This window comes from Saccoglossus kowalevskii, chromosome 13, assembly GCF_978046115.1.
Source record: "Saccoglossus kowalevskii chromosome 13, keSacKowa6.1, whole genome shotgun sequence".
Lineage (NCBI taxonomy): Eukaryota > Metazoa > Hemichordata > Enteropneusta > Harrimaniidae > Saccoglossus > Saccoglossus kowalevskii.
In genome coordinates this window covers 19,167,009-19,193,932 of record NC_140653.1, presented here as the reverse complement: position 1 = coordinate 19,193,932, position 26,924 = coordinate 19,167,009, and the positions used below count along the sequence as shown (strand labels likewise).

Genomic DNA, 26,924 nt, shown 5'->3' with positions numbered 1-26,924 from the left:
ATGGCATCAATCTTGCCTGGTGATGAAACATTTGCAGTCCATAATATAAAGGCAGACAGGATGTTACTTTAATATGACAATCAATGCATCTTATAGTTTATTATTCAAATTTGTACACATAATTTGGTACTAGTGTGACTTCCTGTAGCGCTAGAAATAAATAACAATGTAAAATTTCATCAGCTTAACTTACATGTATAAAAAGAATATAAAAACAAGATGACTTTGTCTATTGCATAATTTCATGAGGGCTGTGCATAGTAATTGTGTGCTTTTTTTACGTCTATACCATTCAGACCCATTGTGCGAGCTAAACGTTTATTCGTACACACTAATGGAATTGTTTTCATGCACATTATGGTCCACATTGCGTATTTGAAACACTAAAATCAACTCTGCATAGCTTGACATTTCATACCACTGCTTGATGGGCTTGATGTCATTTCAATAGGTAGGATACAGTAACTTATATTGCAAATCCTCTAATACTATTTGTCAACATGATGATGAATTGTCACCATTTTATTTCACACTCACCTACCCCCCCCCCCCCCCCCCAATAGATTGAACACATATGGCAAGTTAATGGATGGGAAAACAATTTGCATGAAAAATATTAATAAAATAAATTACCATCAGGCAAATAAAATATTTAAATAATTCCTTCAGCATCAAAATCGCATAGTGGTTTTGTTTGAACATATTTATTTTGTTTTAAATATTGATGAATCATATCCAGAACAAGCACATACCTGAACTCAAAATTCATATTGTCGAGATGTGCTTACAGTATAGCCACATCTATTAATTACAATTATATTAGCCTTTCACAATTTGTTTAGAAGCCACTGAAAGTGGGCACACCTCAGATTACTGAAGTTCTATCCCTGAAACAGCAATTCTATTTCAAAACCCCGGTGCAGTACTTCTCAGAATGAATGTATAACTACAGATTTTGCTCTATTAGTTGCGCATAAAGTGTCTTTGGTCAAACTAAGTCACATTTTTACAATCAATTCTATTGTTGGTTTATATGAGCTTCTATTGGAGATGTGCTTCTAATAGAGTAAATCATCACTCAGTATTGTTTTTCTAGCAGTAAGTTTGGTCAGTTTAAAAAATAACAAAACTTTGTCAGCAGAAACTGTATTTCTTACTTCACTTGTATTGGATATATCATATTTGTTGTCAGAGAATTTTATCTACTAGAATTATTTAATACACATATGTTTAAATTTACAGAATACTACATACTTATAAATAAGTGGAAAACTATCAATGTATTGGTCACAATTCAACCATATTTGTCCAGTTACAGTATACTATTAAGAACCTTGCTGTCACATTTAAGATTTCTAAACATAGCTATTCAGTTCAATGGCTTTCTTCACACTCTGTTTCATCATCTTGAGCAACAGTTATTATGATTTGTCTTGCCTCCATTGTTCATGTATCTTACTCAGATGGCTTGAAGCTCTTTGTGTGATATTCACTGCAGCATGGATTGGGTTCAACCCTGGTTCTTTCATTAAAGATAGTCCACACACACCAAAGTAGGAATGCAATGCATCTATCAAACAAAAAGAAAACTGTTTATTACCCTTTCTATTTATTATCAGGGTTCCTTGACAGGATGTACAAGTTTAGACAAATTGACATATGTATCTGTATCATAGTTGGAATCAATACCAGTCTTAAAATCAGGGTCCTAAAGTCTGGGAGAAGAAATTCTCTGCATTACTAACTAATTGTATTACAGAATGTGTTCTACATAAAACTTATAGATGACCATAACAGAGATGAGTTCATATATGTCATAAATGTCCCACAATTCAATATATACAGACTTTATTGTATATACAGTAAAGAAAGAAATTCTTTCCAAATAACAAACTGTTACAAGTTACTGTATACACTCTCTGTCTTTAAGATATTTTTTTTTATATTAAGATTCAAGATATTACTTTATTCTTACTACAAACAAACAAAAATGTATAATTTATCTATAATAAAGCAATATTATACGCTACTATTCTATTCATAGACAGGTGTGATTAAATCACTCATTGAACATATTTTTTTAGATGAATGAATTGCTGTCCTGAACTTTGATCTCCTTATGTCATGTTAAAAATGCTAAGAAATAAATACAAGTGATTTAAGCAAAAATATTTACCTGGATGACAGTCTGGCCATTTTGAAAAACCACCAGTAACATTGTCTTGAGTTGAGAGTATATAATTTCTATTAGATGAATAATCTATTTGTTCAAAAGCACCAAGTAACTGAAATAATACAAGAGTTGTTTGAAACTAGAAATAAATATTAAAATAAATGTATAACATATTTTTATGATATGAGAATGCACAGCTCTCCTTTAATCATATCTAAGTTCTTAAATAAAATGAATTACATAATATGGATATCAAATTTGAACACTTTCCAATAATTAATTTCGCAAACGACAACATTTTTAAAATGTCAGGAGTCAATGAAAATCGCCATTTATAGCAGTGATAAATTTCACATGCGTCTTTAATATCACAACATTTTGAAGGTAATTAAATCTTGAAAATTCCTAATATTGAGAATTAAGCAGTTTACAAATACCAACTTAGCTTTCAAAATTATTTGAATATGGAAATTTAATAATTCTGATTCACCAATCAAATGTAAACAGAAATACACGTATATGCTAATGTAGCAAAATGTACTCAATGTAATCCCAGAACAGCCATATTTGAAAAATAACAATCCCCTGTTGAAGATGATAAACTAACTGTCGCTATTGCTAAATTGCTAATCCTGTGACCCAGACCACAAAAAACATCACTGGATTTTGTGTGATCTTACTACTGTGCATGACAAAGATGACCCCTGACATGGTGACTAATGTTAATATTAATTATTTATGAAAACGAATATATGTGTTTGCTAGACAAATATTTAGCTTTTTTTTTAAACTATGCCAATTTATTTTTCCAACATTTTTCAATGTTTAATACCGTTTTTGTTTTGAGTCTGTCAATGCAGGCCTACCACATTTCATAGAAGATTGGGTTGCATCATTTTTTTTATATTTTCTCTAAGTTATGCAGGCTCGGAAATAAAACGATCCTAAATTATTTTATTATCGCTGTTCAACAAAAACTCAGCTACACACATTGCTTAACACTGGATATTCTGAAAATTATTTACAGACAAAGGAAAAGAATAAAATATGAATCATGAAATGTGTAATTAAACGAAAATGAGTTTGGGACACCTATTATTGTAGCCCATACCTTTAAAGTTGCTCCTACCCAGAATGAATAACAAGTATCTACTGGTTTGTTTGGTCTTCCTTGAAATCCAGATTGCTGTCGGAATATACACCATCGTTTTATTCGTTCTATTTGTTTATTTGTAAATATTGAGTCTAGTTGCTGCATCAGTACTAAGGATGCAATTCCGCAAAATGTTGGTCCACCTACAAGAAGACAGAATACAAGGAACGTAAACAGGTAAAATGAAGTGTGGTTGAACAAGATATTTTGCTGTGTAAAAGTTTAATTATTAACCACATCCTAATTAGTAAGAGTACTTCTTGCTGAGAGTTCCACATAACTATGTTCACAGCAACACATAATAAAAACTACAACTGTTCCTATTACAAACTGTATCCATTTTAGTGAATGTTCTCATGATTTTTCTCTAAAACCATGATTTGTACTGGGTAAAAACTCCCAAAAGGTCATGGCATAGATCCAAATCTACAATTAAGGTAGCAAGACTATTATTTGTGTTGAAAATTACGATTTTCACATTTATTTATTAATTGATGAAATGCACTATAAACTTTCATGTGATAAAGTCAACATAACATAGAATGACATGTAAGTTGGTTAAAATGTAGATTTTCTGAAGGGAAGCAAGGCAGCCTCAGTAGTGTTTTCCAAAATCAACAATACAGGTTTAATCTGTGTGCCTATAAGTTTCAAAGATAAACTCAAGACAAAGCAATATTAGGATGTCTTATCAGTAGCTATCTGACACACAATGAGTGTTTCCAAACATTTGAGTGGTTTGTCTCCGCCCCTGTTTGTTTCACAGATTAGTCATTTGCATATGAATGTTTCAGACACAAGGTCACACAGCCACTGAAAACAAATCATTGATTTTGGTGTTTTCATATGCCGAATTTATCCAATTATAGCTATCCCATTCCTTTATTTTTTTGGTTTCCAATAGCCTTACACATTTGGATGTCCCTACACATGTTAAAGCAGACCTTGATGGGAAAACAAATTGATTGTGCCAATAAACAAGCTTGAACATCTTTGCTGTTACTTCATGGACGTTTTCTAGGAGTTTATGTTTTTCAAAATACGAGGTCTTTAACAAAAAATAACGTATACTTATTGTCGTCGGATTAACACCAAATTTTCACAGCTTTGAGGTGACAGTGAGAGAAACTTGAATGTGTCCAGACAAACTATTTCATCGATTATTTACCAACGAGTTGTGGGCAATGCGACTAAAACAGTAATTGAAATTCAGCACACTGTTTTTTAAAACGCGTTGCTTGCGTAAAACTGACCAGACACATTCAATTTACCAGACTATTGAACAACTAGAAAAAGTGAAAAAAATACTTCTTATCGCCAGCATAAATGCGTAATTATTTTTTTTACAGAAAAAGTAATTTTTCACCTTTGATTAAGTAACGGGACATAGAATGCAGATACGGGCAAGGCAAACACACCTTTGAAAAGCTTGAAGTCTGGCGATTCTAAAAATATATACTTTCCTGGGTCTTTTTGTAGTCATTTGGTCACAATTAGAAGATGAAAACAAGTATGCAAATAATAGTCCCGCTACCTTAAGTAGCACTTTCAAAACAAAATTGTGATATAACTTTCACTCTGTTTAATAGGTTGAAATACCTATGACCAACCTTAATAATACAAGGTACCACTAAGTATGCATATAGACAGTACAATGGTAGTATCAGAATGGTGATAGTATCGTCCAATGCATGGCGAAGTGTATACTTTGTGGTATTCTCATGATAAGCCTAATATCGTACATAAGGGATTACAGGCCAAAATGACAGCAAAAAACATTTCAGAAAATGTTACGCAACATTAAATATTTGTAATTGATAATATGTTATAATTGATAATAAACAAAACTTTTATGTTTTGATTAGAAACCATACCCACACTTACCATGTCCTTCTAAGCCTGGTCCTTGTGCAATACCATATTCATATGACTAATAAATTAAAATGTGATAATATTAAATATACCATATTCTATACAGTATAGGCTTTGTACCAATGACTTCCACACAATTTGCATTCCATACCATTATTGGAAGTTCTATGCCCCCCCCCCCCCCATGGTAATTAAAACAAAATCTGAAGGTCAATGGAATGGAATGAACAGAGACTAAATACATTTTCCCTAAAATTAAGTGTCACAAGATATATATTTAAGTAGAACATTTTAATTAATTAAAGTAGAATTATTTTAGAGGACTTACTAAACTCTGATTTATAAATGTAGCAGCCATGTCTACATCCATACCACTCCAGTCATCTAACATATAACATATACAAGATGCGCAGTATACAAATCTCATGTCATTTTCACTACCCTCTGGAATGGCACAGAAACTATAACAACAACAACAAAAAGAGGAAAAAAATAGTTGTTTTTAATGAATGAGTGTAATGTCAACCTATTTAACTGTCATCACCATATTGTTCCAAACACTAAAAGAGCAACATTGCCAGCTAAGTTGCTGACTGGTTTGTGATATGCGCGTCTCAAGATTATTACTTGATTAGAACTGGTTAGTTTAAACAAAAAGAATATATAAATTTACTTGTTTAAAGCCTAGTGAACATTCTTGCATCATCAAACCTGCTAAAATTAAACCCAGTGAATATATCCTCCTCTACAGTAAATAACAAGGATTTATACGATGAATGTATGCAAGTTTGTGATATCTGATAAAGATTTCATGAGAATTGAAGAAGAGTCATGCAAATTGCAAGATGATCTCACACTCACAAGACTTAGTGAGTCTGTAAAAGAACTGAATAACAGTGCCCTTGCTTATTCATTTTGCATTTTTGAATGCAGCGATAAAACTTAATCGTTTCTGTTTCAACATACATTAACCTTCCCAAGGATTTAGTGCATTCAGTGCCACTACTGGTTAGGAATACATTTGATTGACATGTACATGTACAAGATTAGACCACTTTTGTGACAAAACATGAGACTTCCCTCTTTGCGACATACCTTTCATCTTATAAATCCTTGATATAATGCAATAAAGTTTATCCTGTCCAAATCAAACTATCGAACACATCTGTAATTCATCTTTTCAGCCAAACAATCATATCTAGGACTTGAAATGAACTGCACATCTTACCTTCCGTCTGGTAATTGTAATGTTCTAAGTGCTGATAAAATAGCTGCTTTATTAAGTCGACTTAAATCATCTCCTAATATCAACAAAGATGCTATTGCTGTGTATGTCATTGCTACATGTCCACTATCATAGGCCAAACACACCGATGATTCCTACAACAAAAATGTTGTACACACATAAAAACCATCCAGGAAATCGATTGTATTCAAGACGGCAGTGCTCTCCTAAGTTGGGATGGATTTTGTTGATTATATTGATTAATCATTAATGTATGAGAGTAAAAATTATGTATAAAAACATGTTTCCTCACGCAGATGAACTCATTTATTCATACTAAATTCAGTAGTTTATATGATCACCCTGAAAGCACACTTGAATACTAGTTTTAATGATTTCTCCATCAAGCATTCAGCCTTACTGTGTCAAACTTTTTGAATGTGTAAAATGGTCTATAATACAAGCAACTAAAATTCATCATTCAAATACCCAAGCTGTTTGTGGTTCAAAAAGACAGATACATAAACAAAGTAAACTCCAAAACCACCTATAGATGGCGCTATAATATAAAAATTAGTCTTTTGTAGTTATATTAGTAATCTATTGAAATTCGTTTTGCTGCCTACCTTTGATGGGTTATATGGTGCACCAATCCGCCAACCACGAAAACCACATTGTGAAATATTCTTATCTGAGGGAAAAACAGCATGGCTGATAAACACTCCATTTAACTTAGAAACTATATGCATTCAATCTTTCTGAGTACTCTACACAGGCAGACTGGTCAATAAATACAATCAGTCAATCTGATTGGTTGATTAGATATTCTGTTAACAAAAGCCCAATGACAGAATGCAGCCATATTTAGCAGTGGAGACTAAAAATGTTCAGTGTACATTTGATTATGATAAAATTATGCATGCGAATAGCTATATGTATACTAACTTGTATCATCTGGAAGAACTTGTAAAGAATAAATCCAGTCAATAATGGACTCTTTTTCTTTTTCTATAACATCTAAAGCATCAAGTACATCTAATCCCGATAAAGCAAAGAATGCAATGGTCAATCTGAAAACATAAAAAAAAAAACATAATACATCTAGATGCGAGATTTATGAGAATATGAAACTGCAGTACTTTCTGCAACGAAAACATATCAATGTTACGATATTGTGATAAGTGTGCCAGGCATACAGTGGGAAACATAAATCTTTTAGTTTATGCGTATGAAATTATAACCAAAAAACAATAATCACTATTTTTCACAAAACGATATGAGGAGAAAGCTGTCACCATAAATTGAGCCGACGGAAATGAATCTATATTTATTTATTTATTTATTAACACACAACATCCCCCGGAGGGGATGAAAAGGGTTACAAATCAGATATTAGTAAAAGAAAAATAACCACATAAAGAGTAAGGGAACAAAAAGGCATAAAAAAAAAAAAAAAGATAATTTGAATACAAGGAATGTATTACTGGCTTAGTTTATGTAGGTGCTGCTGTCTTGTATTAAAACAGTTTTTTAAATATTGCGCTAAAGGAATAGACATTTTCTCGTCACTTAGTAATGATATGAATTTATTTTCATTACTAAATTTGTCAAAATTTGGTATACGTTTATTAGCTACAATGTAAAGTTTTAATCTTATTTCATTGTAATGAGGACAATTTGTGACAAAATGTTGTTCATCTTCAACATGGTCATTGTCGCACATATTGCACCACTCGAGCGCCATCATTTCGACAATTTTTTTTTTTTTTTCACACATTGATCTAATTAAAATGTTTGTCCACGCGACGAGATACGCCATTGCACAATGCATAAATGATTGTATTTCGGGTAGTGATAGTTTGAAATCCAAAAATATGATTTAATTTTTTTCAACAAAAAAACACTACCTGTACTTAATTGTGATATTTTCATTTCTGAGGTTATTTCAACTGCGTAACATTTCCTGGTCACCATGACACTTACCTGTTGGTATCTAAAGATGAATACTGCTCTGGCAAAACGTTTAGGCATCGTCTGAAAAATTTGACATGTTTCTCTCGCCAGAAATCTTGCCGAACAGCATCAGACGCCATTTTAGTGTAAAGAGCCCCTAGCCCAATGAAAACTAGTGTTAATTGCTGCTGTTGTATACCTACAACCTAACGACGCATCAAGAATTAGAATTTATATTTTAAATTTAAAAATTTAAAAGAAAAAAATAGACGATGATGTCTAATATAACCACATAATGTTCTTAAAATGAAACTGATCGACTGAATTTCGATTGCGTTGCGAGGCCCTAATGCGTTGTGTGTTTGTTTGGCAAATCTCTGCACCTTTCATGTTTACTGCACGGGGGTCAGGCGAGTCACCCTAGAGGTAAGTTTTGTTAATGCCGCGTTCTTATTTCAACTGAAAATTTAGTTTGTTTGTTTATGTGATTTCATCATAAGTTTCAGCAAACGGTATTTGTAAATTACGTCGCTGCACTATAATTATATCATTCTGGACTTTGTAGGCCAGTGTTGGGAATCTTCGCAGGGTTCAACAGCAGTTCAGTAACTCACACAAATCAGGATCTTAATAAATTGGGGTAAAATAATTGAGCAGACTCACTAAATAGTTGTATGCAATTGTCAGCACGACACATCTCGTGAAATGGTACGTCCACTGTAGGATATTAAAGGTGTTTCGGATAACGTAATATTATAATAGTTCACCGGATATATGTTTTTAGGTTCTAGGAAAATCAATCACAAAAACCTACCAAAGGAGGGCGCTGTAAGGTATTACTTAATTTGTTTCTCTTTCGCAGTTGGATCATTCGTTGCACTCATCTTGACAACTGCTGGTTAGTCAGTTGGAAAAATTTAATTCCCAGAGTTTGTCATTTGATATAACATATTGTTGTAACATTTTATCACATGTCCATGGTGCATATCATCAACAGTACTGATGTTTATTGTAAAATAATAAATAAATAACTGATATTTCACTCTAAACGTCAGAACTTGCATGATAAACATCAGTCTCTGTGTGATCAAACAGGGCACGGAGAAAACCAAATTTTGTATCAGTACTGTTTTTTCTTGCTGCAATATGTGGACTTCATACCAGATACTCTGATGGGGCAATGATGTTAACACTGATAATGGTGACTGGAAATTTATTTTGAAAAAAAATATTCCAAAAAAGAGAATATCCACCGCCTAATAAGTATAAATTTGCACATGATTCGTAAGCAGTTTTTTTTTCTATTCATTTTATGTACAATTTATCACTCTTTTGTATACAATAAAAGTGCACTGCATGTTTAGTATTGCAAATGTCTCACGGAAATACTGAGTTTTCTGTTTTGTTGCTTAGTTCATAAATCAGCAACTTTATAAAACCCTGTTTGATCCCGATAAACATTGGGTTGATGAGTCTCAGTGATTGTCTTCTGTTTTGTGTTGTTTTCCGGTCAAGTACAACAACCGATACGAGTCACAATACTTACGCTACTACCGGTACGTAGGAGCATGGATGTACATCTATGGTTCGAGCAATAATAGTTTTTCTGGCTGAAATTATCCATCTTTATGTCATTTTTTATTTATCGATGTTGTCTATTCAACACAATTGTGAACAAGTCAACAACGGAGGTCTGAATTACGAATGGTCGCCATTGTTATACCACGTAAAAATTGAGGCTTTTCCTCCAAGAAATAACACAAGTGTCACATTTCTTGATTAGAATTCTTGGATTCTTGATAAATATATTATCTTCCATTATGCTCCACTTAATACATCCGGATCTGAGCATGATATGCGATCCAAGTGGGAAGTTCATGCTCGCTGGATCTTACGTGCATATGACGCCATCTTGAATTCATGATCACGAGGTCAAAATTGTTTACATCATAAATATATTTTTTTTTTCACATTTTGATATCAAAAAACAAATACAATATCAAAAATGCTGACAAAAATCAAAACCTAGAATAATAGTACAACTACATTTCTAAAAATAATAATGAAAATACGTTTTGTACACACTGGAAACGTGTGGCTTTTGACCCCAAGTGGGACTATATCATTTGCATATGAATATACATTTGGCAAAGAGTGTTTGACACCATGGCTTACGGCTTTGTCTTTATAGAACTGCTTTGTTTTTTAAAACGATATCCAACCAATGAGAAAAACAGGGGATTATCCCAAGAAATTGGCGTTAATACCATGCATTTTTAAATTTAACTAGTAAGCCAGGAAACTTTACAGTCTGTGAGAGACTGAAGAAATCAGATCATGGGATAAATAATAGCATCGCGAAGGAAACTCATACCGTCACAGGGCAAATCCGATAGCGCCACGGCCCGCGACGCTGTTTTGGCCTGGGGAGAATACTGCATGTTCAACACTGCGGAAAATGCAAGAAATTTAGAAATGAATTACCCATATTGTTCTGCAGCAATCTGTTATAAAAAATACCTAAAATGTGACAATGGTACAATGTGTTTATTATATTTGTATTGTTGATAGATATAAATAATGGAGAGTGTAGAACATGTTGGCAGTGGTGATGACCATGCCGGTACTGACGGATCTAAAGATAGCTTAGATAATACAAAACGGACTGAAACTATGGGAGACAATGAGGATGAGAATTCTGCGGAGTTAGATGTGGCAACAGATACTATGACTATGGATGCTATGACAACAGAAACTATGACGACTGATGCTGGGGGTGGAGACACCAAAAATGATGCACGTGAGGATGACACAGCAGTAAATGAAGTGAGTGTTGAAAAAAAGAAAATGGATGGTTCAGGAGATGCACCAAAACCAACAGTGAATTCTACAGAGAGCAATGAGGACACTAAGGAAAGCGATCCAGAAGAAGTTGAGAAAAAGAAATGGATGGACATACTTGGCAATGGCCAACTGAAAAAGAAGGTGTTAAAACCTGGTGGAGGTTATCGAAGTCGACCCGCAAGAGGAGACTTTGTGACTGTAAAATACAAAACGTATTTAGAGAATGATAATGAAGTAGAAGATTGCGAGTCTTTGAAATTTATCCTTGGTGATGGGGATGTGATAGCTGGTGAGAATTTCAACTGTTATTCTGTATCTATTTTATTCATGGTGTCCTGTTCTTAAATTCAAATCTCAAGTGATTTTGAGCAATACTTATTGTTCAAGGTGTAAAGGGATTAATTTCTTATTGAAGTCTGTACCGCTTACCTGACAAGATATTTCGCCTGTACAACCTTTACTGAACACATCTAAATATCCATTAAAAGCCATTTGAAAACTATTAAAGTCAACCTATTTTTTTTTTTCACATAGCTTTTGATTTAGCTGTTGCAGTGATGGAGATGGGTGAAGTTTGTACTTTGCTATCTGATTCACGATTTACATATGGTGATTTAGGAAGGTAATATCCCATATTTTTTTACTGGTAATTAAATTTATATGTTACAGATATCGACTGCCATGAATATGTAGAAATCAATGACAATGTAACTTATTTCGCATTTTTAATTTCATCAAAAAAGACTTACTGTTCCCTATAATCTGGCATATGGTGAACAAGAATTGTCTTTTGGCCAATTTTTCGAGTGGGGTGCTCGACTAAGTGACAAACAGAATACACTATATGTTGAATTAGCAAAATTAGCTAAAGTATAATGGTAGATGAAAGATGTGTTTTACTGTAATTCTAACAGAGCACCTGCTGTCATAACACATGCTGAGGGGTCTCATGCTATCAGAACATCTGCTGAGGGGTCCCATGCTATCAGAACATCTGCTGAGGGGTCCCATGCTATCAGAACATCTGCTGAGGGGCCCCATGCTATCAGAACATCTGCTGAGGGGTCCCATGCTATCAGAACATCTGTTGAGGGGTCCCATACTATCAGAACATCTGCTGGCGTAACCTGCTAACGTAACACTGCTAACAAAACACTTACAAACAGTACAACTTCTAACAAAACACTTGCCAACAGTACACCTGCTAACATAATACCTTTTAGCAGTACACCTGTTAACATAACACTGCTAACAAAATACTTGCGAGCATTATACCTTTAACACAAATGGTGCTAACAGAACACCTACATGCAGTAGGGCATTTGAATTCATTTTACCATATAAACAGTGAGCCTTGTTTTATGGTAAAGCAAAATATTCATCAATTTTTAAACATGGTCGTCAATTGAACAGTTAACAAACATAACTGAATAAATTTTCTAAATGTATTTTTATTTGTTATTTAATAGAGAACCAGATATACCAGGAGGTGCTAAGTTGAGATTTGAATTAGAATTACTTGCTGTGGATGATGTTCCTGATATGTTTGAGATTGATGCAACACAAAGACTGAGTCTGGGGTAAGAAACGTGTTTCCATAGTTTGTAAAACCATACACAAGCAGCATTGAAACATAAACAACCACCGAAGTTTCATCAGCTTAAACTACATTTGACCAATTAATATTTTTAATTCTGTTGCCATGACAACTATTTTTTATGCATGTTTGGGACCAGTATATGTATGCTACCATATTTTAAACTTTAAACCAATTTGAAGTTCAATATTTAAAGTTATAGATGAAAATATTTTCTTAATTTTTCACAACAGTGGATATAACACACTTATAATCCATAATCCTTGCTGGGGAATCAAGTACATAGTACTGCTGAAAATTTGAATATCTAGAAATTGAAAAGTGATATAAAAAAACTGTAAATTACATTCTCCTACATTTGTGGAACTCTTTCATCTGGGATCAATATGTTGTTTGCTTTGACTTCTCTTTTAAAACATTTAATTTTTGTTGATACTTGACCAGCCAACTCTTCGCTCTCAATTACTAACTAGGACTTTGGTCCATAGTACATTATTTTTGGCATGAATAACATTTCCTCTAATTCCAACGGGGACTATGTCATTAACAATGACTTGTGTTACAGATCACTTTATAGTAAGGCATGCTTTAATTGGCTTACTAATCATAGCAGCAACCTTAATGCTAATTCCATTCATTTGGTCAGATGTAGTTTAAGTGATGTACATTGTTGCCCATATATTAATCAGAATCACATGCTCAGATTTTCACTTGCATCTGGTTTTAATCACAAGTGAAGTTATTCCTATCTAAAACAGAAAAAGTTGTATTGATATTTTTTACAAACAGATTTATAATAATACAATATAATGGGAACACACATAACAGTAACATGTATGTTATATCAGAAGGGCATGTCCTTATTTGATTGCTTGTTTGCATTATTAGATCAGTCTGAGTTTTGCGTATATGCGACTATATTGTGTATAACGATGGAATTTTCCTGCTGTGATTACTCCTGTGTTTAATTCATTATTTCCAGTAACAAGAAGAGAGAACGAGGCAATGAACTGTATTTCCGTAATGATTATTCAAATGCAATCAATTCCTATACAAGGTAACAACACATATATCACAGCATATCAATAATATACATGGGTAGTTGAAAGGGTATGCAAGGGATGATGATGATGAAACTACAGACAAGTTTTAAATATGTCAATTCCACTTCTAAAACAGCTCTGTATTAACGTATGCACATTACCATAAATATTCATCCTTTATCTTTCCTGATGCCTAAATTAGAGTCCAATTCAGGTTTTTCAACGTCACTGATGTCTATTCAAGCGTAAATGTTTATCGTTACTAGCATGAATGGGTAAGGTCCATTTTGACAATGAGCTGTTATCGCAATAACAAGTGTTAAATGCTTTTTTTAAAACTGATATTCGTAATAAAACCTATTATAGTGTTTTCCCACCAAACTCAATGTCAAAAGGTTGTACTGCAACAATCGAATCTCTTCTGTGTTGCTTTTGCCAGTTCATGGAACCCTCATTAACATATTTAAATGGCCTATAGTTGCTGGCACCATCAAACATACTGACCAGTTATTAACCCATGTGATATATCAATTCAAAGAGATTTAGGTCAACTGGCTTATGGAAAAAAAACAGAGGATATCATAACCCATTGAGCATTTGTGTGCGACCGCAAACATTTGCTTACCATGAAACTAAGTTGAAATTTTGTGCATTTATTTTTAACTCCCATGTGCGAAGCACATAATGGGAGTCTTTGCAGTTAGTGTGTCTGTATGTTTGTGTGTGTGTGTGTGGATTGCTATATGTTGCGAGGACAAAAATACAGATATATAGCAACTTCCGAGAACATACACACCTTCCGAGGACCTTTTTCATAGTTCTCGGAAAACATAATTTATATTAATAGTTAATTCGATTATTAATACATTTTGCGTAGCTTAGGTTTAGTATCGGGGGAAGGTATGGTTCAGGTTATACTAATATTAATATAATTGTACCATACCTTACCCCGATACTAAACCTAAGCTTCGCAAACAATTCTATGTTCAGTCACGGGATATTCAACTCTTGTTTAATTAAACTTAATTAAAATGCAATTCTCCATTGTATTGCATTGTAATTGAGTTTAATTAAACTCCAATTAAAATGCAACCCTATATAGGAACGCGTTTTAATCGAGTTCATATTGCAACTATATTAAAAGTTAATTCAACTATATTAAAAGTTAATCCAATGAAGTCCTCGGAACATATAGCAACACAAGTAGGTGTGTGTGTGTATGTGTGTCCGTCTGTTCCACTGCTATCTCAAGAACCATACATCAGTTTTTGATGAAACTTGGTGCATAGATGCTCTGGGCCAATGCGCAGATTTGATTAGGTTTTGGTAAAAATCCATGCTCGTTAATTACCTAATTTGCATGATAATTAGCTAATTTTTAGCTGTTTTATGACTGTTCCACTGATATCTAAAGAACCACTCATTGGATTTTGATGAAACTTGGTACATAGATGCTCTGAATATATGCGCAGATTTGATTAGTTTTTGGTAAAAATCCGTGCATATTAATTACCTAATTTGCATAATGATTAGTCAATTTTCGGTTTTTCCACTGATATCTCAAGTATTAATCATCACATTTCAATGAAACTTGGTACATAGATGTCATATGACACTGCACAGACCTGATAGTTTTTATGGTAATATCAGTACATATAATTACCTAATTTGCATAATTAATTAATTTTCAGTTTTTGATATAAGTAGTGAGCATTACATTTCAGTGAAATTTGGTACTTACATACTCAAGGACTATGCAGAGATTGATTGTTTCGGATAAATATTTGTGCATATTAATTACCTAATTTGCATAATTAGTTAATTTTCAGATTTTCCAAGGGTATCTCAAGTACTAATCATCGCATTTCAATGAAACTTGGTACATAGATCCTTTAGGACTATGCAGAGACCTGATTACTTTTAGGGTAAATAATTGTGCATATTAATTACCTAATTTGCATAATTAATTTTCAGCTTTTCTACTGATATCTAAAGTACTAATCATCACATTTCAATGAATCTAGAATTATGCAGAGACCCAATTAGTTTTCAGTAAATATTTGTGCATATTAATCACCTAATTTGCATAATTAACCAATTTCCAACTTTCACACTGATATCTCAGGTACTAATCATCACATATCAATGAATGTTTGTACATAGATGCTGTAGGACAATAGACAGACCTGGATAATCGTGGGTTAAATCAGTACATATTAATTACAAAATGTACCTAATTTGCATAATTAACCAATTTTAAGCTTTCACACTGATATCTAAAGTACTAATTATTCCATTTCAATGAAACTTAGTACAAAGATGCTCTAGGACAATGTAAAAACCTAATTAGTTTGGGGTAAAAATCTGTTCATATTAATTCCCTAATTAGCATAATAATTCATAATTTGTTGGTTCTAATCACATTTCAATTAAACTTGGTACATAGATTTTCAGTTACATTGCGCAGATCTCATTAGTTTTATACTCAAATCTGTTCATTTTAATTTTTTGATTTGCATAATTAGTTTTCAGCTAAGTAATTTCAAATTATATTTAATGTGTCTCCAATACTCTCAGCACATGGGAGTTCTTTCTAAGCTTTCTTTGATTTGTACTATATAATAATCGTGGATGAGTTATAATCAACATTTGTATCACTTTGAAAACAGATAAGTTTTCTAAACAGCATGTGAAACAGCATGACAAGATTAAGCTACTGTGATCATTTGCTACTGAGCACTGATTTTGTGTTTGTTTTTATGTAACACCTAAATTAGATTACTCAGGTATATATATATATATATATATATATATATATATATATATATATATATATATATATATATATATATAGATAGTTAACCATTGGGTTTCATACATCAAATCAGCTTTATCTTCTTATTTTTAAAAATACATTTAATTAACCTAGGATTATGCACACTTATAATCATGTGACCCATTGTATAGGTCAGTTGTTTATTCCTGTAAAATCCACACTTGTCTTTGTAAGCAGATTAGTAAACTGCCATACTTTAGACAAATGAATGTTGTAAACACCACACTGTTAACACCATACTTTAGACAAATGAATGTTGTAAACACCACACTGTTAACATCATACTTTAGACAAATACTTGTTGTAAACACCACACTGTTAACACCATACTTTAGACAAATACTTGTTGTAAACACCACACTGTTAACACCATACTTTACACAAATACTTGTTGCAAACACCACACTGTTAACACCACACTTTACACAAATACTTGTTGTAAACATTATCTATGTTAACAGTAAAGTATGGAGTAAAGTTTGTGAGGTACTAAATGTGTTTAAATGGTACCCGTTCCAGTAAATACTGGGCACTGACAAGTCTTTCTGTGTCATAACAAGCACTATTCAGTGATTTCTTTTTTTTTTACAGAGCAATTAACTATCTAGAACCTGAAGAGGTAAAAGTTAATCAATATTCAATTTTTTTTTTATTTAGTCCCCATTTGAACATACACATCCCACATATCATACATGTATGCATTTGTTTCATGATCCAAATCAAGATGACCGAATAACAGCCATTTTAGCACTAAAAATTCCTCAAAATCAATCATTTCTGCAATTCCGGAACCGAATCTCAGTTATGCATGGACATATTTGATTCAAATCAGTATGTACATTGAACATATCGGGTCATCTTTTTTTTTTACCAGGTCAAATTGAAAATGGTGGCCATTTTGTTTAAACAAATGTAGTTCCAGTGTCATCTTTGACATACTAATCACATCAAAACGTCAAACATAGATCACACATTATATCATACATAAGCACATGCATTTGTGTCATGATAAAGTTCAAGATTTATTCAAAATCATCAAAATCAAATATTTCTGCCATTTCGGAACTGGATCTTGATCATGCGTGTATTTCATTTGAACTTGGTATGTCCATTAAACATAATAGGTCCTTAATGCACATCATTTGTTTTCCCAGACTAAATTCAAAATGGCTGACTGTGTTTTTTGGAGCCATATTGCTAATATGGCTGAATTAACAATAGGGACTGTGATCTAAGGCACCAGGAAAAACTCAGATACTGAAAACTGAATCATATAAACAATTGTCCAGTTGTGTTTTGTTAAGTTTTAAACACTCAAACATCCAACATGTTTGAGTTATTACTACCAACTAAACTGTGAATTTAGCTCATCCAGTTTCATTTGTACATGGGGGTAGTTGAATCTCCTTTGGCAAGGTCTGAGAAGATATCCTTCCAAAATTTTAGCAAGGCACCTAGGGTGTTCTACCTTGCCCCATTCATATATGAGTAAAACTTGTCTGTTTCTTTTGTATTGCTGTTGTCAATGTTACTATTTTTTCTTGTGGTTGCAATGACTTTTCAGCACCAGTTCCCCTTTTTTTATAGTGTTCATTTTCAAAAATATTGAATGTAAGTAAAAAGTGCAGAAAAATATGGGTGAGAAAGTGTGGTTGCGAACAGATTAAACATTTATCAAATCATAGCAAAATTTTAGCAGCACTGACAATTCAAGTTTATCTAATTGTTTTGTGAATAGTAAAATATATATTGTCCGCCTCAGTCGATTTTTTACCATGTTACATCAAACTGTTTCATTTTTCTTCAACAGGGAATGGTAAATAAAGACGAATTTAAAAAAATAGAAGAATTAAAAGTTAAATGTTATAATAATTTAGCAGCTTGTCAACTTAAGGTGAGTGTCAATAAATTGTCAGATGTAGTTCAGATTTCAGGATTTGGGCAGTGTGGAATATAATTAAGATTTTTTTTTTTTTGGCGAGCTTTAGCTAAAATTATTTATTATTCAAAATATTTATACAAAAAATGACACTAATAACAGCAATAATATTGAAAGTTGTCATACAGATATTTGATAGTCAAACCTGTGTATAGCAACCATGCATCAAATTTCAATAAAACTTGGCACATACCAGGTGCTTTTAGATAATCCACAGAACAGATTATTTCTGGGTTGAAATCAATGCATATCAATTTCCTACCTTGTATGAATTGGTCATGTGATCTAATTAATATGCATAACTAATATCTCAAGCACTATTGCAGATAAGGAAATGCAACTAGCGCTATAACAAAGACATTGCACAAGAGATATGAATAACACATCACATGTCCATATATGATCATGTGACCTCATTAATATGAATGACTCGGGCATCAACTCAGTATCTCAGGCACTCTCTGATGCAGTTAGAGATATGCATTTGGTGCAGTAATGAAGACATCAAACAAAAGATATAGCTAACAAATCAGATGACCATATATGGTCAGGTGACCTCATTAATATGCATAACTTTAATATTGTATGCATCATTCAATAGATCAGACTAACACATCACATGACCATACATGTATATGCTTATGTCACTCGACTAATAAGCGTAACTAATGTTTCAAGCACTGCTGCAGATATGGGCAATCAACCAGTGCTATAATGAAGGCATCAGACAACAGATGTGAATAATGTATCAGATGACTATGTATGGTTATGTGACCTCATTATTATGCATAACTTTAATATTGTAGGCATTATTCATTAGATGTGACTAACACATCACATGACCATATATGCTTATGTTACCCGACTAATAAGCGTAACTAATGTTTCAAGCACTGCTGCAGATATGGGCAATCAACCAGTGCTATAATGAAGGCATCAGACAACAGATATGAATAATGTATCAGATGACCATATATGGTCATGTGACCTCATTAATATGCATAAATTTAATATTGTATGTATTATTCATTAGATCAGACTAACACATCACATGACCATACATGTATATGCTTATGTTACCCGACTAATAAGCGTAACTAATGTTTCAAGCACTGCTGCAGATATGGGCAATCAACCAGTGCTATAATGAAGGCATCAGACAACAGATGTGAATAATGTATCAGATGACTATATATAGTCATGTGACCTCATTAATATGCATAACTTTAATATTGTATGCATCATTCATTAGATCAGACTAACACATCACATGACCATACATTTATATGCTTATGTTACCCGACTAATAAGCGTAACTAATGTTTCAAGCACTGCTGCAGATATGGGCAATCAACCAGTGCTATAATGAAGGCATCAGACAACAGATATGAATAATGTATCAGATGACTATATATGGTCATGTGACCTCATTAATATGCATAACTTTAATATTGTATGCATCATTCAATGGATCAGACTAACACATCACATGACCATACATGTATATGCTTATGTTACCCGACTAAGAAGCATAACTAATGTTTCAAGCACTGCTGCAGATATGGGCAATCAACCAGTGCTATAATGAAGGCATCAGACAACAGATATGAATAATGTATCAGATGACTATATATGGTCATGTGACCTCATTAATATGCATAACTTTAATATTGTATGTATTATTCATTAGATCAGACTAACACATCACATGACCATACATGTATATGCTTATGTTACCCGACTAATAAGCGTAACTAATGTTTCAAGCACTGCTGCAGATATGGGCAATCAACCAGTGCTATAATGAAGGCATCAGACAACAGATATGAATAATGTATCAGGTGACCATATATGGTCATGTGACCTCATTAATATGCATAACTTTAATATCTCAATGATTTTGCATGTAATAAATGCAATTTTTTGCTTCATGTGTATTTTGAATAACACTAGTAATTTTTGATTGAAAGGTGGAAGCATATGAAGCTGCTTTGAAGTCTTGCAATGCTGTTTTGAAAGTTGAACCTGACAATGTGAAGGCGTTATTCAGAAAGGCAAAGGTGAACATACCTATTTGACTTTTTAGTTTCTATTGCTATTTCACTATATAAGACCTATCTATCAAGTGCTAAGACAAACTGGTGAATTCTAAAAATCTGAAAGTATTTGTGCCAATAAAAAGGTTTCTTAACATAGTAACTTAGTAGGTAATCAGAATGCAAAGTGTTATTTTTGAATAATCAAAGGAAGACAGAAAACGACATGTTGTCAATCGATTATCATTTTAGTGGCATTTATAAGCAGGAAGCACTCAATAACCCCCACACCCTGATACATGTACTAAGTTTTGATTGGAAAATATAGAATCACCATTCAAATTATTGCCACTAGTAATGTTTGAGAGCATTCACAAGGACAATTAACTTCCCACCCAGTGAAATGTTCACTTCTACAAATTTTGCGATTGCACCTGATCCAGAAAATTAACAAAAATATTTTGTGCAAACTAAATCAGTATATTATATTTGTCTTGTAGGTTTTAGCTCAAAAAGGAGAGTTAGAAGATGCAGTGATTTATATGAGAAAAGCTATTAAGTTAGAACCATCAAACAAGGTATTTATTCTATATGGTTGGAATCTAGTATTGGATGGTTAAATTTTAGTAGTTAAATGTGAACTACTATCAGATAAAACTTCAGTAGAGCAACCACTCAAGGTACATTGAAATAATCTTAATAGGAATATACATGTAGATTTTACATGAAGGTTGGATTATTTTTTGTATGGATTGCCAACTTGTACATTTGACATAATATTTCTCCAGAAAGTGATGGTACTGTCGCAACAAAAACATATTTATTTGAGTTGATTATTTTATTTTAGCTGGCTTTAATGAATAGCTTGAATGTAAAATATCTGTGAAAATGTATATTCGCTGGATTTTATTTTCACCGAATCATTCCTTCAGCGAAAATAGCGAACAATATTTGCAAGCGAAAATAAACAGTAAGTTTGATTTGAGGAAATTAATAATTGTGTTATATATCTCTAATAGAAACATGTAAAATCTTTGGTGAATGTTGTCAACAGTAATCCATTTTTATGTTGATGAAATTTTTGTGCTTTGAACTTTTGACTGCACACAAATTTAATAAACATTTCCTACTGGCTCCCTTTTTCCATTGATTTGGGTATATCTGTGGAAGCTTTCATAAGGTGATCTTAACATAATAATTCTCTTTGATAAAACCGATGATAAGAAATCGCATATTACGGTTGCTTTATTCACAGACAATTCATCAAGAATTGGCCAAAATAGTTGGTAAACTTAGTAATGAAATGAAAAGTACAAAGGACATGTGCAAAAAGATGGTTGGTGATCTTGCTGATTCTGCAACTAAGCTTGGTACTGAAAAGTCCGCTACAAAATCCTGGGTAAGTTCAGACTGCAGTATGACTGCCTTTCAAGGTTTGATTTTCATATGATTACCGGTATAACCTAGAATGCTCAATTTGTGAAAGATATCTGATAATATTAATTGCCATAGAAACATACCAACCTAATAAAACATAGACCCGCTCACCCAATTGTATGTATATTTAAAAGCAAATATAACCTACATGTACCTTACATCGTGGTTTGTTTAGGAGTACACTTCTAAAACATACTCTACAAAGACATTCAAAGAAATGAGTATGTAGAGGATTTCTCGTAAATGATCCTACAAAATCCTTTATCAAGGAACATATGAAAGTTACTACATGAGATTAAATTTATCCCATGCGTCAGTTCCGTGGCCTTTAGCTCTTTCATCATCATTCTTTCTCGCCCAAATTATTAAGTACTTTTTAGTCCCCGTTCGGACGTAGTCCGAAAACGGGGACTTATGTTTTGCCCTGTGTGCGTCCGTGATCACCTGTATCTCGAACATGCATGGACCGATTAAATTCAAACTTCACTCATACATCACACATTATATGGGACATATGCACATGCATTTTTAGCTCCGCTGTCGACTTTGTCGAGCGGAGCTTATCATATGAGTGATTGTCCGTCGTCGTCGTCCGTGTCAATGTTTTACTTTTTCGACTTCTTCTTGAAAACTACAAGCCTGAATGCTTTGATACTTGGTGTATATGTACCTTGGGTAGACCTCTCTTAGGTTTGTTCATTTCATGTTGATATCTTCAATTCTCTAATTTTGGTGAATATTTTTGTCATTTTTGGTAAAAAGTGATATTTTCGACTTCTTGTTAAAAACCGCAAGTGCAATTGCTTTGATATTACATATATAGGTACTACATGTGGACCTCTCTCAGATTTGTTCATTTTGTAATGATATCTTTAATTCTCTAATTTTGGTGAATATTTTTATCATTTTTGGTAAAAAGTGATATTTTCGACTTCTTGTTAAAAACCGCAAGTCCAATTGCTTTGATACTACATATATAGGTACTACATGTGGACCTCTCTCAGATTTGTTTATTTCGTGATGATATCTTCAATTCTCTAATTTTGGTGAATATTTTTGTAATTTTTGGTAAAAAGTGATATTTTCGATTTCTTGTTAAAAACCACAAGTCCGATTGCTTTGATATTACATATATAGGTACTACATGTGGACCTCTCTCAGATTTGTTCATTTTGTGATGATGTCTTCAATTCTCTAATTTTGGTGAATATTTTTGTAATTTTTGGTAAAAAGTGATATTTTCGACTTCTTGTTAAAAACCAATAGTTCAATTGCTTTGATATTACATATTTAGATACTACATGTAGACCTTTCTCAGATTTGTTCATTTCGTGATGGTATCTTCGATTCTATAATTTTGGTGAATATTTTTGTCATTTTTGGTAAAAAGTGATATTTTCGACTTCTTGTTAAAAACTGTAAGTCCGATTGCTTTTATACTATACATATTGTTCATTTTCTAATGGTGTCTTCAGTTCTTTAATTGAAATGTGCATTGCTAACAGCGGAGCTATCTCAGCCGATAGGCTGCTTGTTTTCATGATCCGATTAACGATAGCCGAATAGCGGCCATTTTAAGGCCGAAAATGCATCAAAATCGCACATTTTCACCATTCCGGACCCGGATCTCAGTTATGCATGGACGAATTTTGTTCAAATTTGGTACATACGGTAAACATAATAGGACCTTGATGCACGTCATTTTTTTTTTTTTTGGATCGGGTTTGAAATGGCCGACTGGCGGCCATTTTGTTTTAAAGAATTCAGTTCTGGATCCGTATCTGAGACATGCGTGGATTGATCAAGTTCAAACTTCACACACACATGGTACGTCATGTCACAAATATGTATGTGCATTTGTTTCATGATCCCATTAACGATAGCCAAATGGCGGCTGCTTTAAGGCCGAAAATGCATTGAAATCGCACATTTTCACCATTCCGGACCCGGATCTCAGTTATGCATGGACGAATTTTGTTCAAATTTGGTACATACATTAAACATAATAGGACCTTGATGCACGTAATTTTTTTTTCGGATCAAGTTCGAAATGGCCGACTGGTGGCCATTTTGTTATAAAAAGAATTAAGTTTCGGATCTGTATCCGAGACATGTCTGGATTGATCAAGTTCAAACTTCACACACACATGGTACGTCATGTCACAAATAGATATGTGCATTTGTTTCATGATCCGCTTAACAATAGCTGAATAATGGCCATTTTAAGGCCGAAAATGCATCAAAATCACGTATTTTCACAATTCTGGAACCGGATCTCAGTCATGCATGGATGAATTTTGTTCAGATTTAGTACAATGTGTTGTTACATATGCAGGTGCATTTCAGATCAGACCACTGAAAGTGGTCTGAGATTTCGGTCATGATCTGCTATGAATGTATATGTCACTCAAATATGAACGGAACGGGGACGTGTCATTGACAATGACTTTTTTCTTATATTCTTCAATATTTTTACGCCAACAGACAAAATTTGAGTCAATTTTCATTTTTTACTCAAAAAATTTGACTATTTTTCTCATAATCTTCTGAAGGAAAGTGTAGACTTTAAACGGAATATTTCGTGATGAAAAGAGCGAACTGCTGGTGAAAAGGTTAAAGACTATAAAACACTGTGATAGGTTTTGAAGAAACATTTGCATAAAAATCACTGTTACATTATCGTTAGTTTACCCAATTGCAATTAGGAAACAGTTATTTCCAGAAATATAAAAATAAATATATTTCATGATAATAATTCCAGAAATATCGTGTAAAACCACCAATATTTCGAGATATACTTGCTGCCAACATTTAATATGAAGACTCATATGGGTGTTTAAAATATGCCTTCTTATCAACTTTTAAACAAGTAATGTGCTTAAATCTTGCCCAGCTGGTAAACTAACATAAAAATTGTATTCTATAAATTCAAGATTGTTTCCAACAGCAAAATAAAGTCCTCCATACATTCTGATTTTCAAAAAGAGTCATTTTGTGGAACACTGACCAGATATATCACCCATTGAGTGTGATTTGTGATCTGAAATCTGGTCACCATCTAACCTTTTATAAACTCTGAACCACAGTTCAGATTATCAATGGTTTCTTAGTCATGCTTGGATCTTACTGTATGAAAACTTAGTATGACAATCACACATGGGTTACTCGCGCATCGCTTTGCTTTACTGGTTTATCTCAAAATAGCCGACTGGTGGCCATGTTGGTTTCATTTTCATGCATCATTAACCATTTGTTGTCGAACATGCATTGACAAGATTCAAATAATGTTGTGTCCCCAAATATTAATTCAGCCAAATACAGACAGGGACTATGTCATTGACTATGACTTTATTTTTTTTTGTAGTTTTCAACAACTGGTATGCTGTTTGGAGCGGCAATTGTGGGCATTGGAGCAGTGGTCACTACAATTATATTATCCATGAAATAATGGGTGCACTATAACTAATGTATTCAGTAAATTGCTGCCAACAATAATGGGATTTAAAGTGTGGGGGGGCACTACCCGCGTGTTGTTATCGTCGATTGGGACTCAAATCCCATGCATGTGTAAGTGACTACCCCCTCCTTTAAAAAGGCTTCATTGATATGTGTATATAATGGTAAATTTTTTACATTGATAATCATTGACTACTGAGAGTTTCCATATCTTGATGGAGTGGAGTGTCAATAAACATTGATACGGTCTGAGGATCTTGGAATGTTTTTTTATTTGTCATGTTTATGTTAAGTGAATAACTACTGTAAAATACTTTATTTTAGCTGGAATTAATTTTTGCCGAAAAAAAACTTTTTGGGTGTTTTGTGTGGAATTTATTTTCACTGATTTTTGACGAGTTGAATGTAAAATTTAAGGGAAAATGGTATATTCGCTGTATTTTATTATCGCTGAATCGTTCCTTCAGTGGAAATAGTGAAATAAAAGCTAAAATAAAGTATTTTACAGTAATCCAATTGATGTGATAGAATCACATTGGTATCATTGTAATCTCAGCGCTTTTATAATAACTTGAAATCTTGTATATATCATGGTCATACAACCAACATTAACTGAAAAGGAAACAGCTGTTTGTGTGTTGTTGTTTTTCTCCTCAGTGCACAAATGAAATCTCAGTATTCCTTTCACAATGTGTAGGATATTACAATGCTTAATATCTACAACATACTGTCATTCTATATTCTCAATTTTGCTCATTTATTTACACAATAAATAGGTTAATAACAAAATTCTGTATTTCCCTCATTAGCAGTGTATGCGCTTGCGTAAATAGCAGAGGTATCTATTTGGTCAAAATTAATCTTATTTGAAAGAATCTGTATACAATATATCCAATGTTGGGTTTACATGCGCTTCTATTAGAGAATTTACAAAGAGCAAATACAGTATTGTTTTCTCTTTATGTACCACAATTATATTGAATTTGAAAAAGTGGTCACCAAAATAAACAATTCAGAAGGACATCTTCCTATAATCATCCTTTCTGTGGTATGGGTTTGCCTTAAACCCTTCTAAGAATTTGTCTTGGCCATAAAAAAATAGTACTGATTAAGGCATATGAATTTATTCAGATTATTGTAGGCCTTGTAACATTGTATCCATAAACAGTGACCATACTGATGTCAATATGAATTACAACTTGTGAATGCTAAATAAACAAATCCATTGTGTTGGTTTTTACTAGAAAATTTAAAATGCAATGTAAAATATCTTTTTTGCTGAAATGTTTTGTTATGAGGTGTGGTACAATAATGCTTTACCAAAATAGGATTTTCATAGCCAAAAAATCCCAATAATATC

The 26,924-nt window shown here is 33.0% G+C and overlaps 2 protein-coding genes across 2 annotated transcripts; one reads left to right on the top strand and one right to left on the bottom strand.

Moving 5' to 3' along the window:
• Positions 1-63: 63 nt before the first annotated feature.
• LOC100378658 (geranylgeranyl transferase type-1 subunit beta-like) lies at positions 64-8,540 on the bottom strand. Its single transcript, XM_002732819.4, has 9 exons — positions 8,407-8,540; positions 7,369-7,493; positions 7,050-7,114; positions 6,427-6,578; positions 5,527-5,659; positions 5,211-5,256; positions 3,285-3,469; positions 2,177-2,285; positions 64-1,570 (listed from the first exon to the last, which is right to left on the bottom strand). The coding sequence occupies exons 1-9, from the start codon at positions 8,514-8,516 to the stop codon at positions 1,422-1,424; spliced, it is 1,074 nt and encodes a 357-aa protein (XP_002732865.1). The 5' UTR covers positions 8,517-8,540; the 3' UTR covers positions 64-1,421.
• A 172-nt stretch (positions 8,541-8,712) lies between these two features.
• On the top strand, positions 8,713-25,817 carry LOC100378510 (peptidyl-prolyl cis-trans isomerase FKBP8-like). Its single transcript, XM_006814063.3, has 11 exons — positions 8,713-8,802; positions 10,948-11,509; positions 11,755-11,842; positions 12,690-12,800; positions 13,800-13,874; positions 17,288-17,315; positions 18,507-18,590; positions 20,606-20,695; positions 21,172-21,249; positions 21,927-22,070; positions 25,473-25,817. The coding sequence occupies exons 2-11, from the start codon at positions 10,957-10,959 to the stop codon at positions 25,554-25,556; spliced, it is 1,335 nt and encodes a 444-aa protein (XP_006814126.1). The 5' UTR covers positions 8,713-8,802; positions 10,948-10,956; the 3' UTR covers positions 25,557-25,817.
• Positions 25,818-26,924: the final 1,107 nt, after the last annotated feature.

What these genes read in the sequence shown, in the direction of transcription:
- LOC100378510 (XM_006814063.3), top strand. Translation starts at nt 10,957, where the DNA reads ATGGAGAGTGTAGAACATGTTGGCAGTGGTGATGACCATGCCGGTACT. An exon ending in ACATATGGTGATTTAGGAAG is followed by an intron (nt 11,843 to 12,689) that starts GTAATATCCCAT and finishes GTTATTTAATAG; the next exon opens with AGAACCAGATATACCAGGAG. An exon ending in GCAATCAATTCCTATACAAG is followed by an intron (nt 13,875 to 17,287) that starts GTAACAACACAT and finishes TTTTTTTTACAG; the next exon opens with AGCAATTAACTATCTAGAAC.
- LOC100378658 (XM_002732819.4), bottom strand. Translation starts at nt 8,516, where the DNA reads ATGGCGTCTGATGCTGTTCGGCAAGATTTCTGGCGAGAGAAACATGTC. An exon ending in TCATCTTTAGATACCAACAG is followed by an intron (nt 7,494 to 8,406) that starts GTAAGTGTCATG and finishes TTATGTTTTCAG; the next exon opens with ATTGACCATTGCATTCTTTG. An exon ending in AGTTCTTCCAGATGATACAA is followed by an intron (nt 7,115 to 7,368) that starts GTTAGTATACAT and finishes TTTTTCCCTCAG; the next exon opens with ATAAGAATATTTCACAATGT.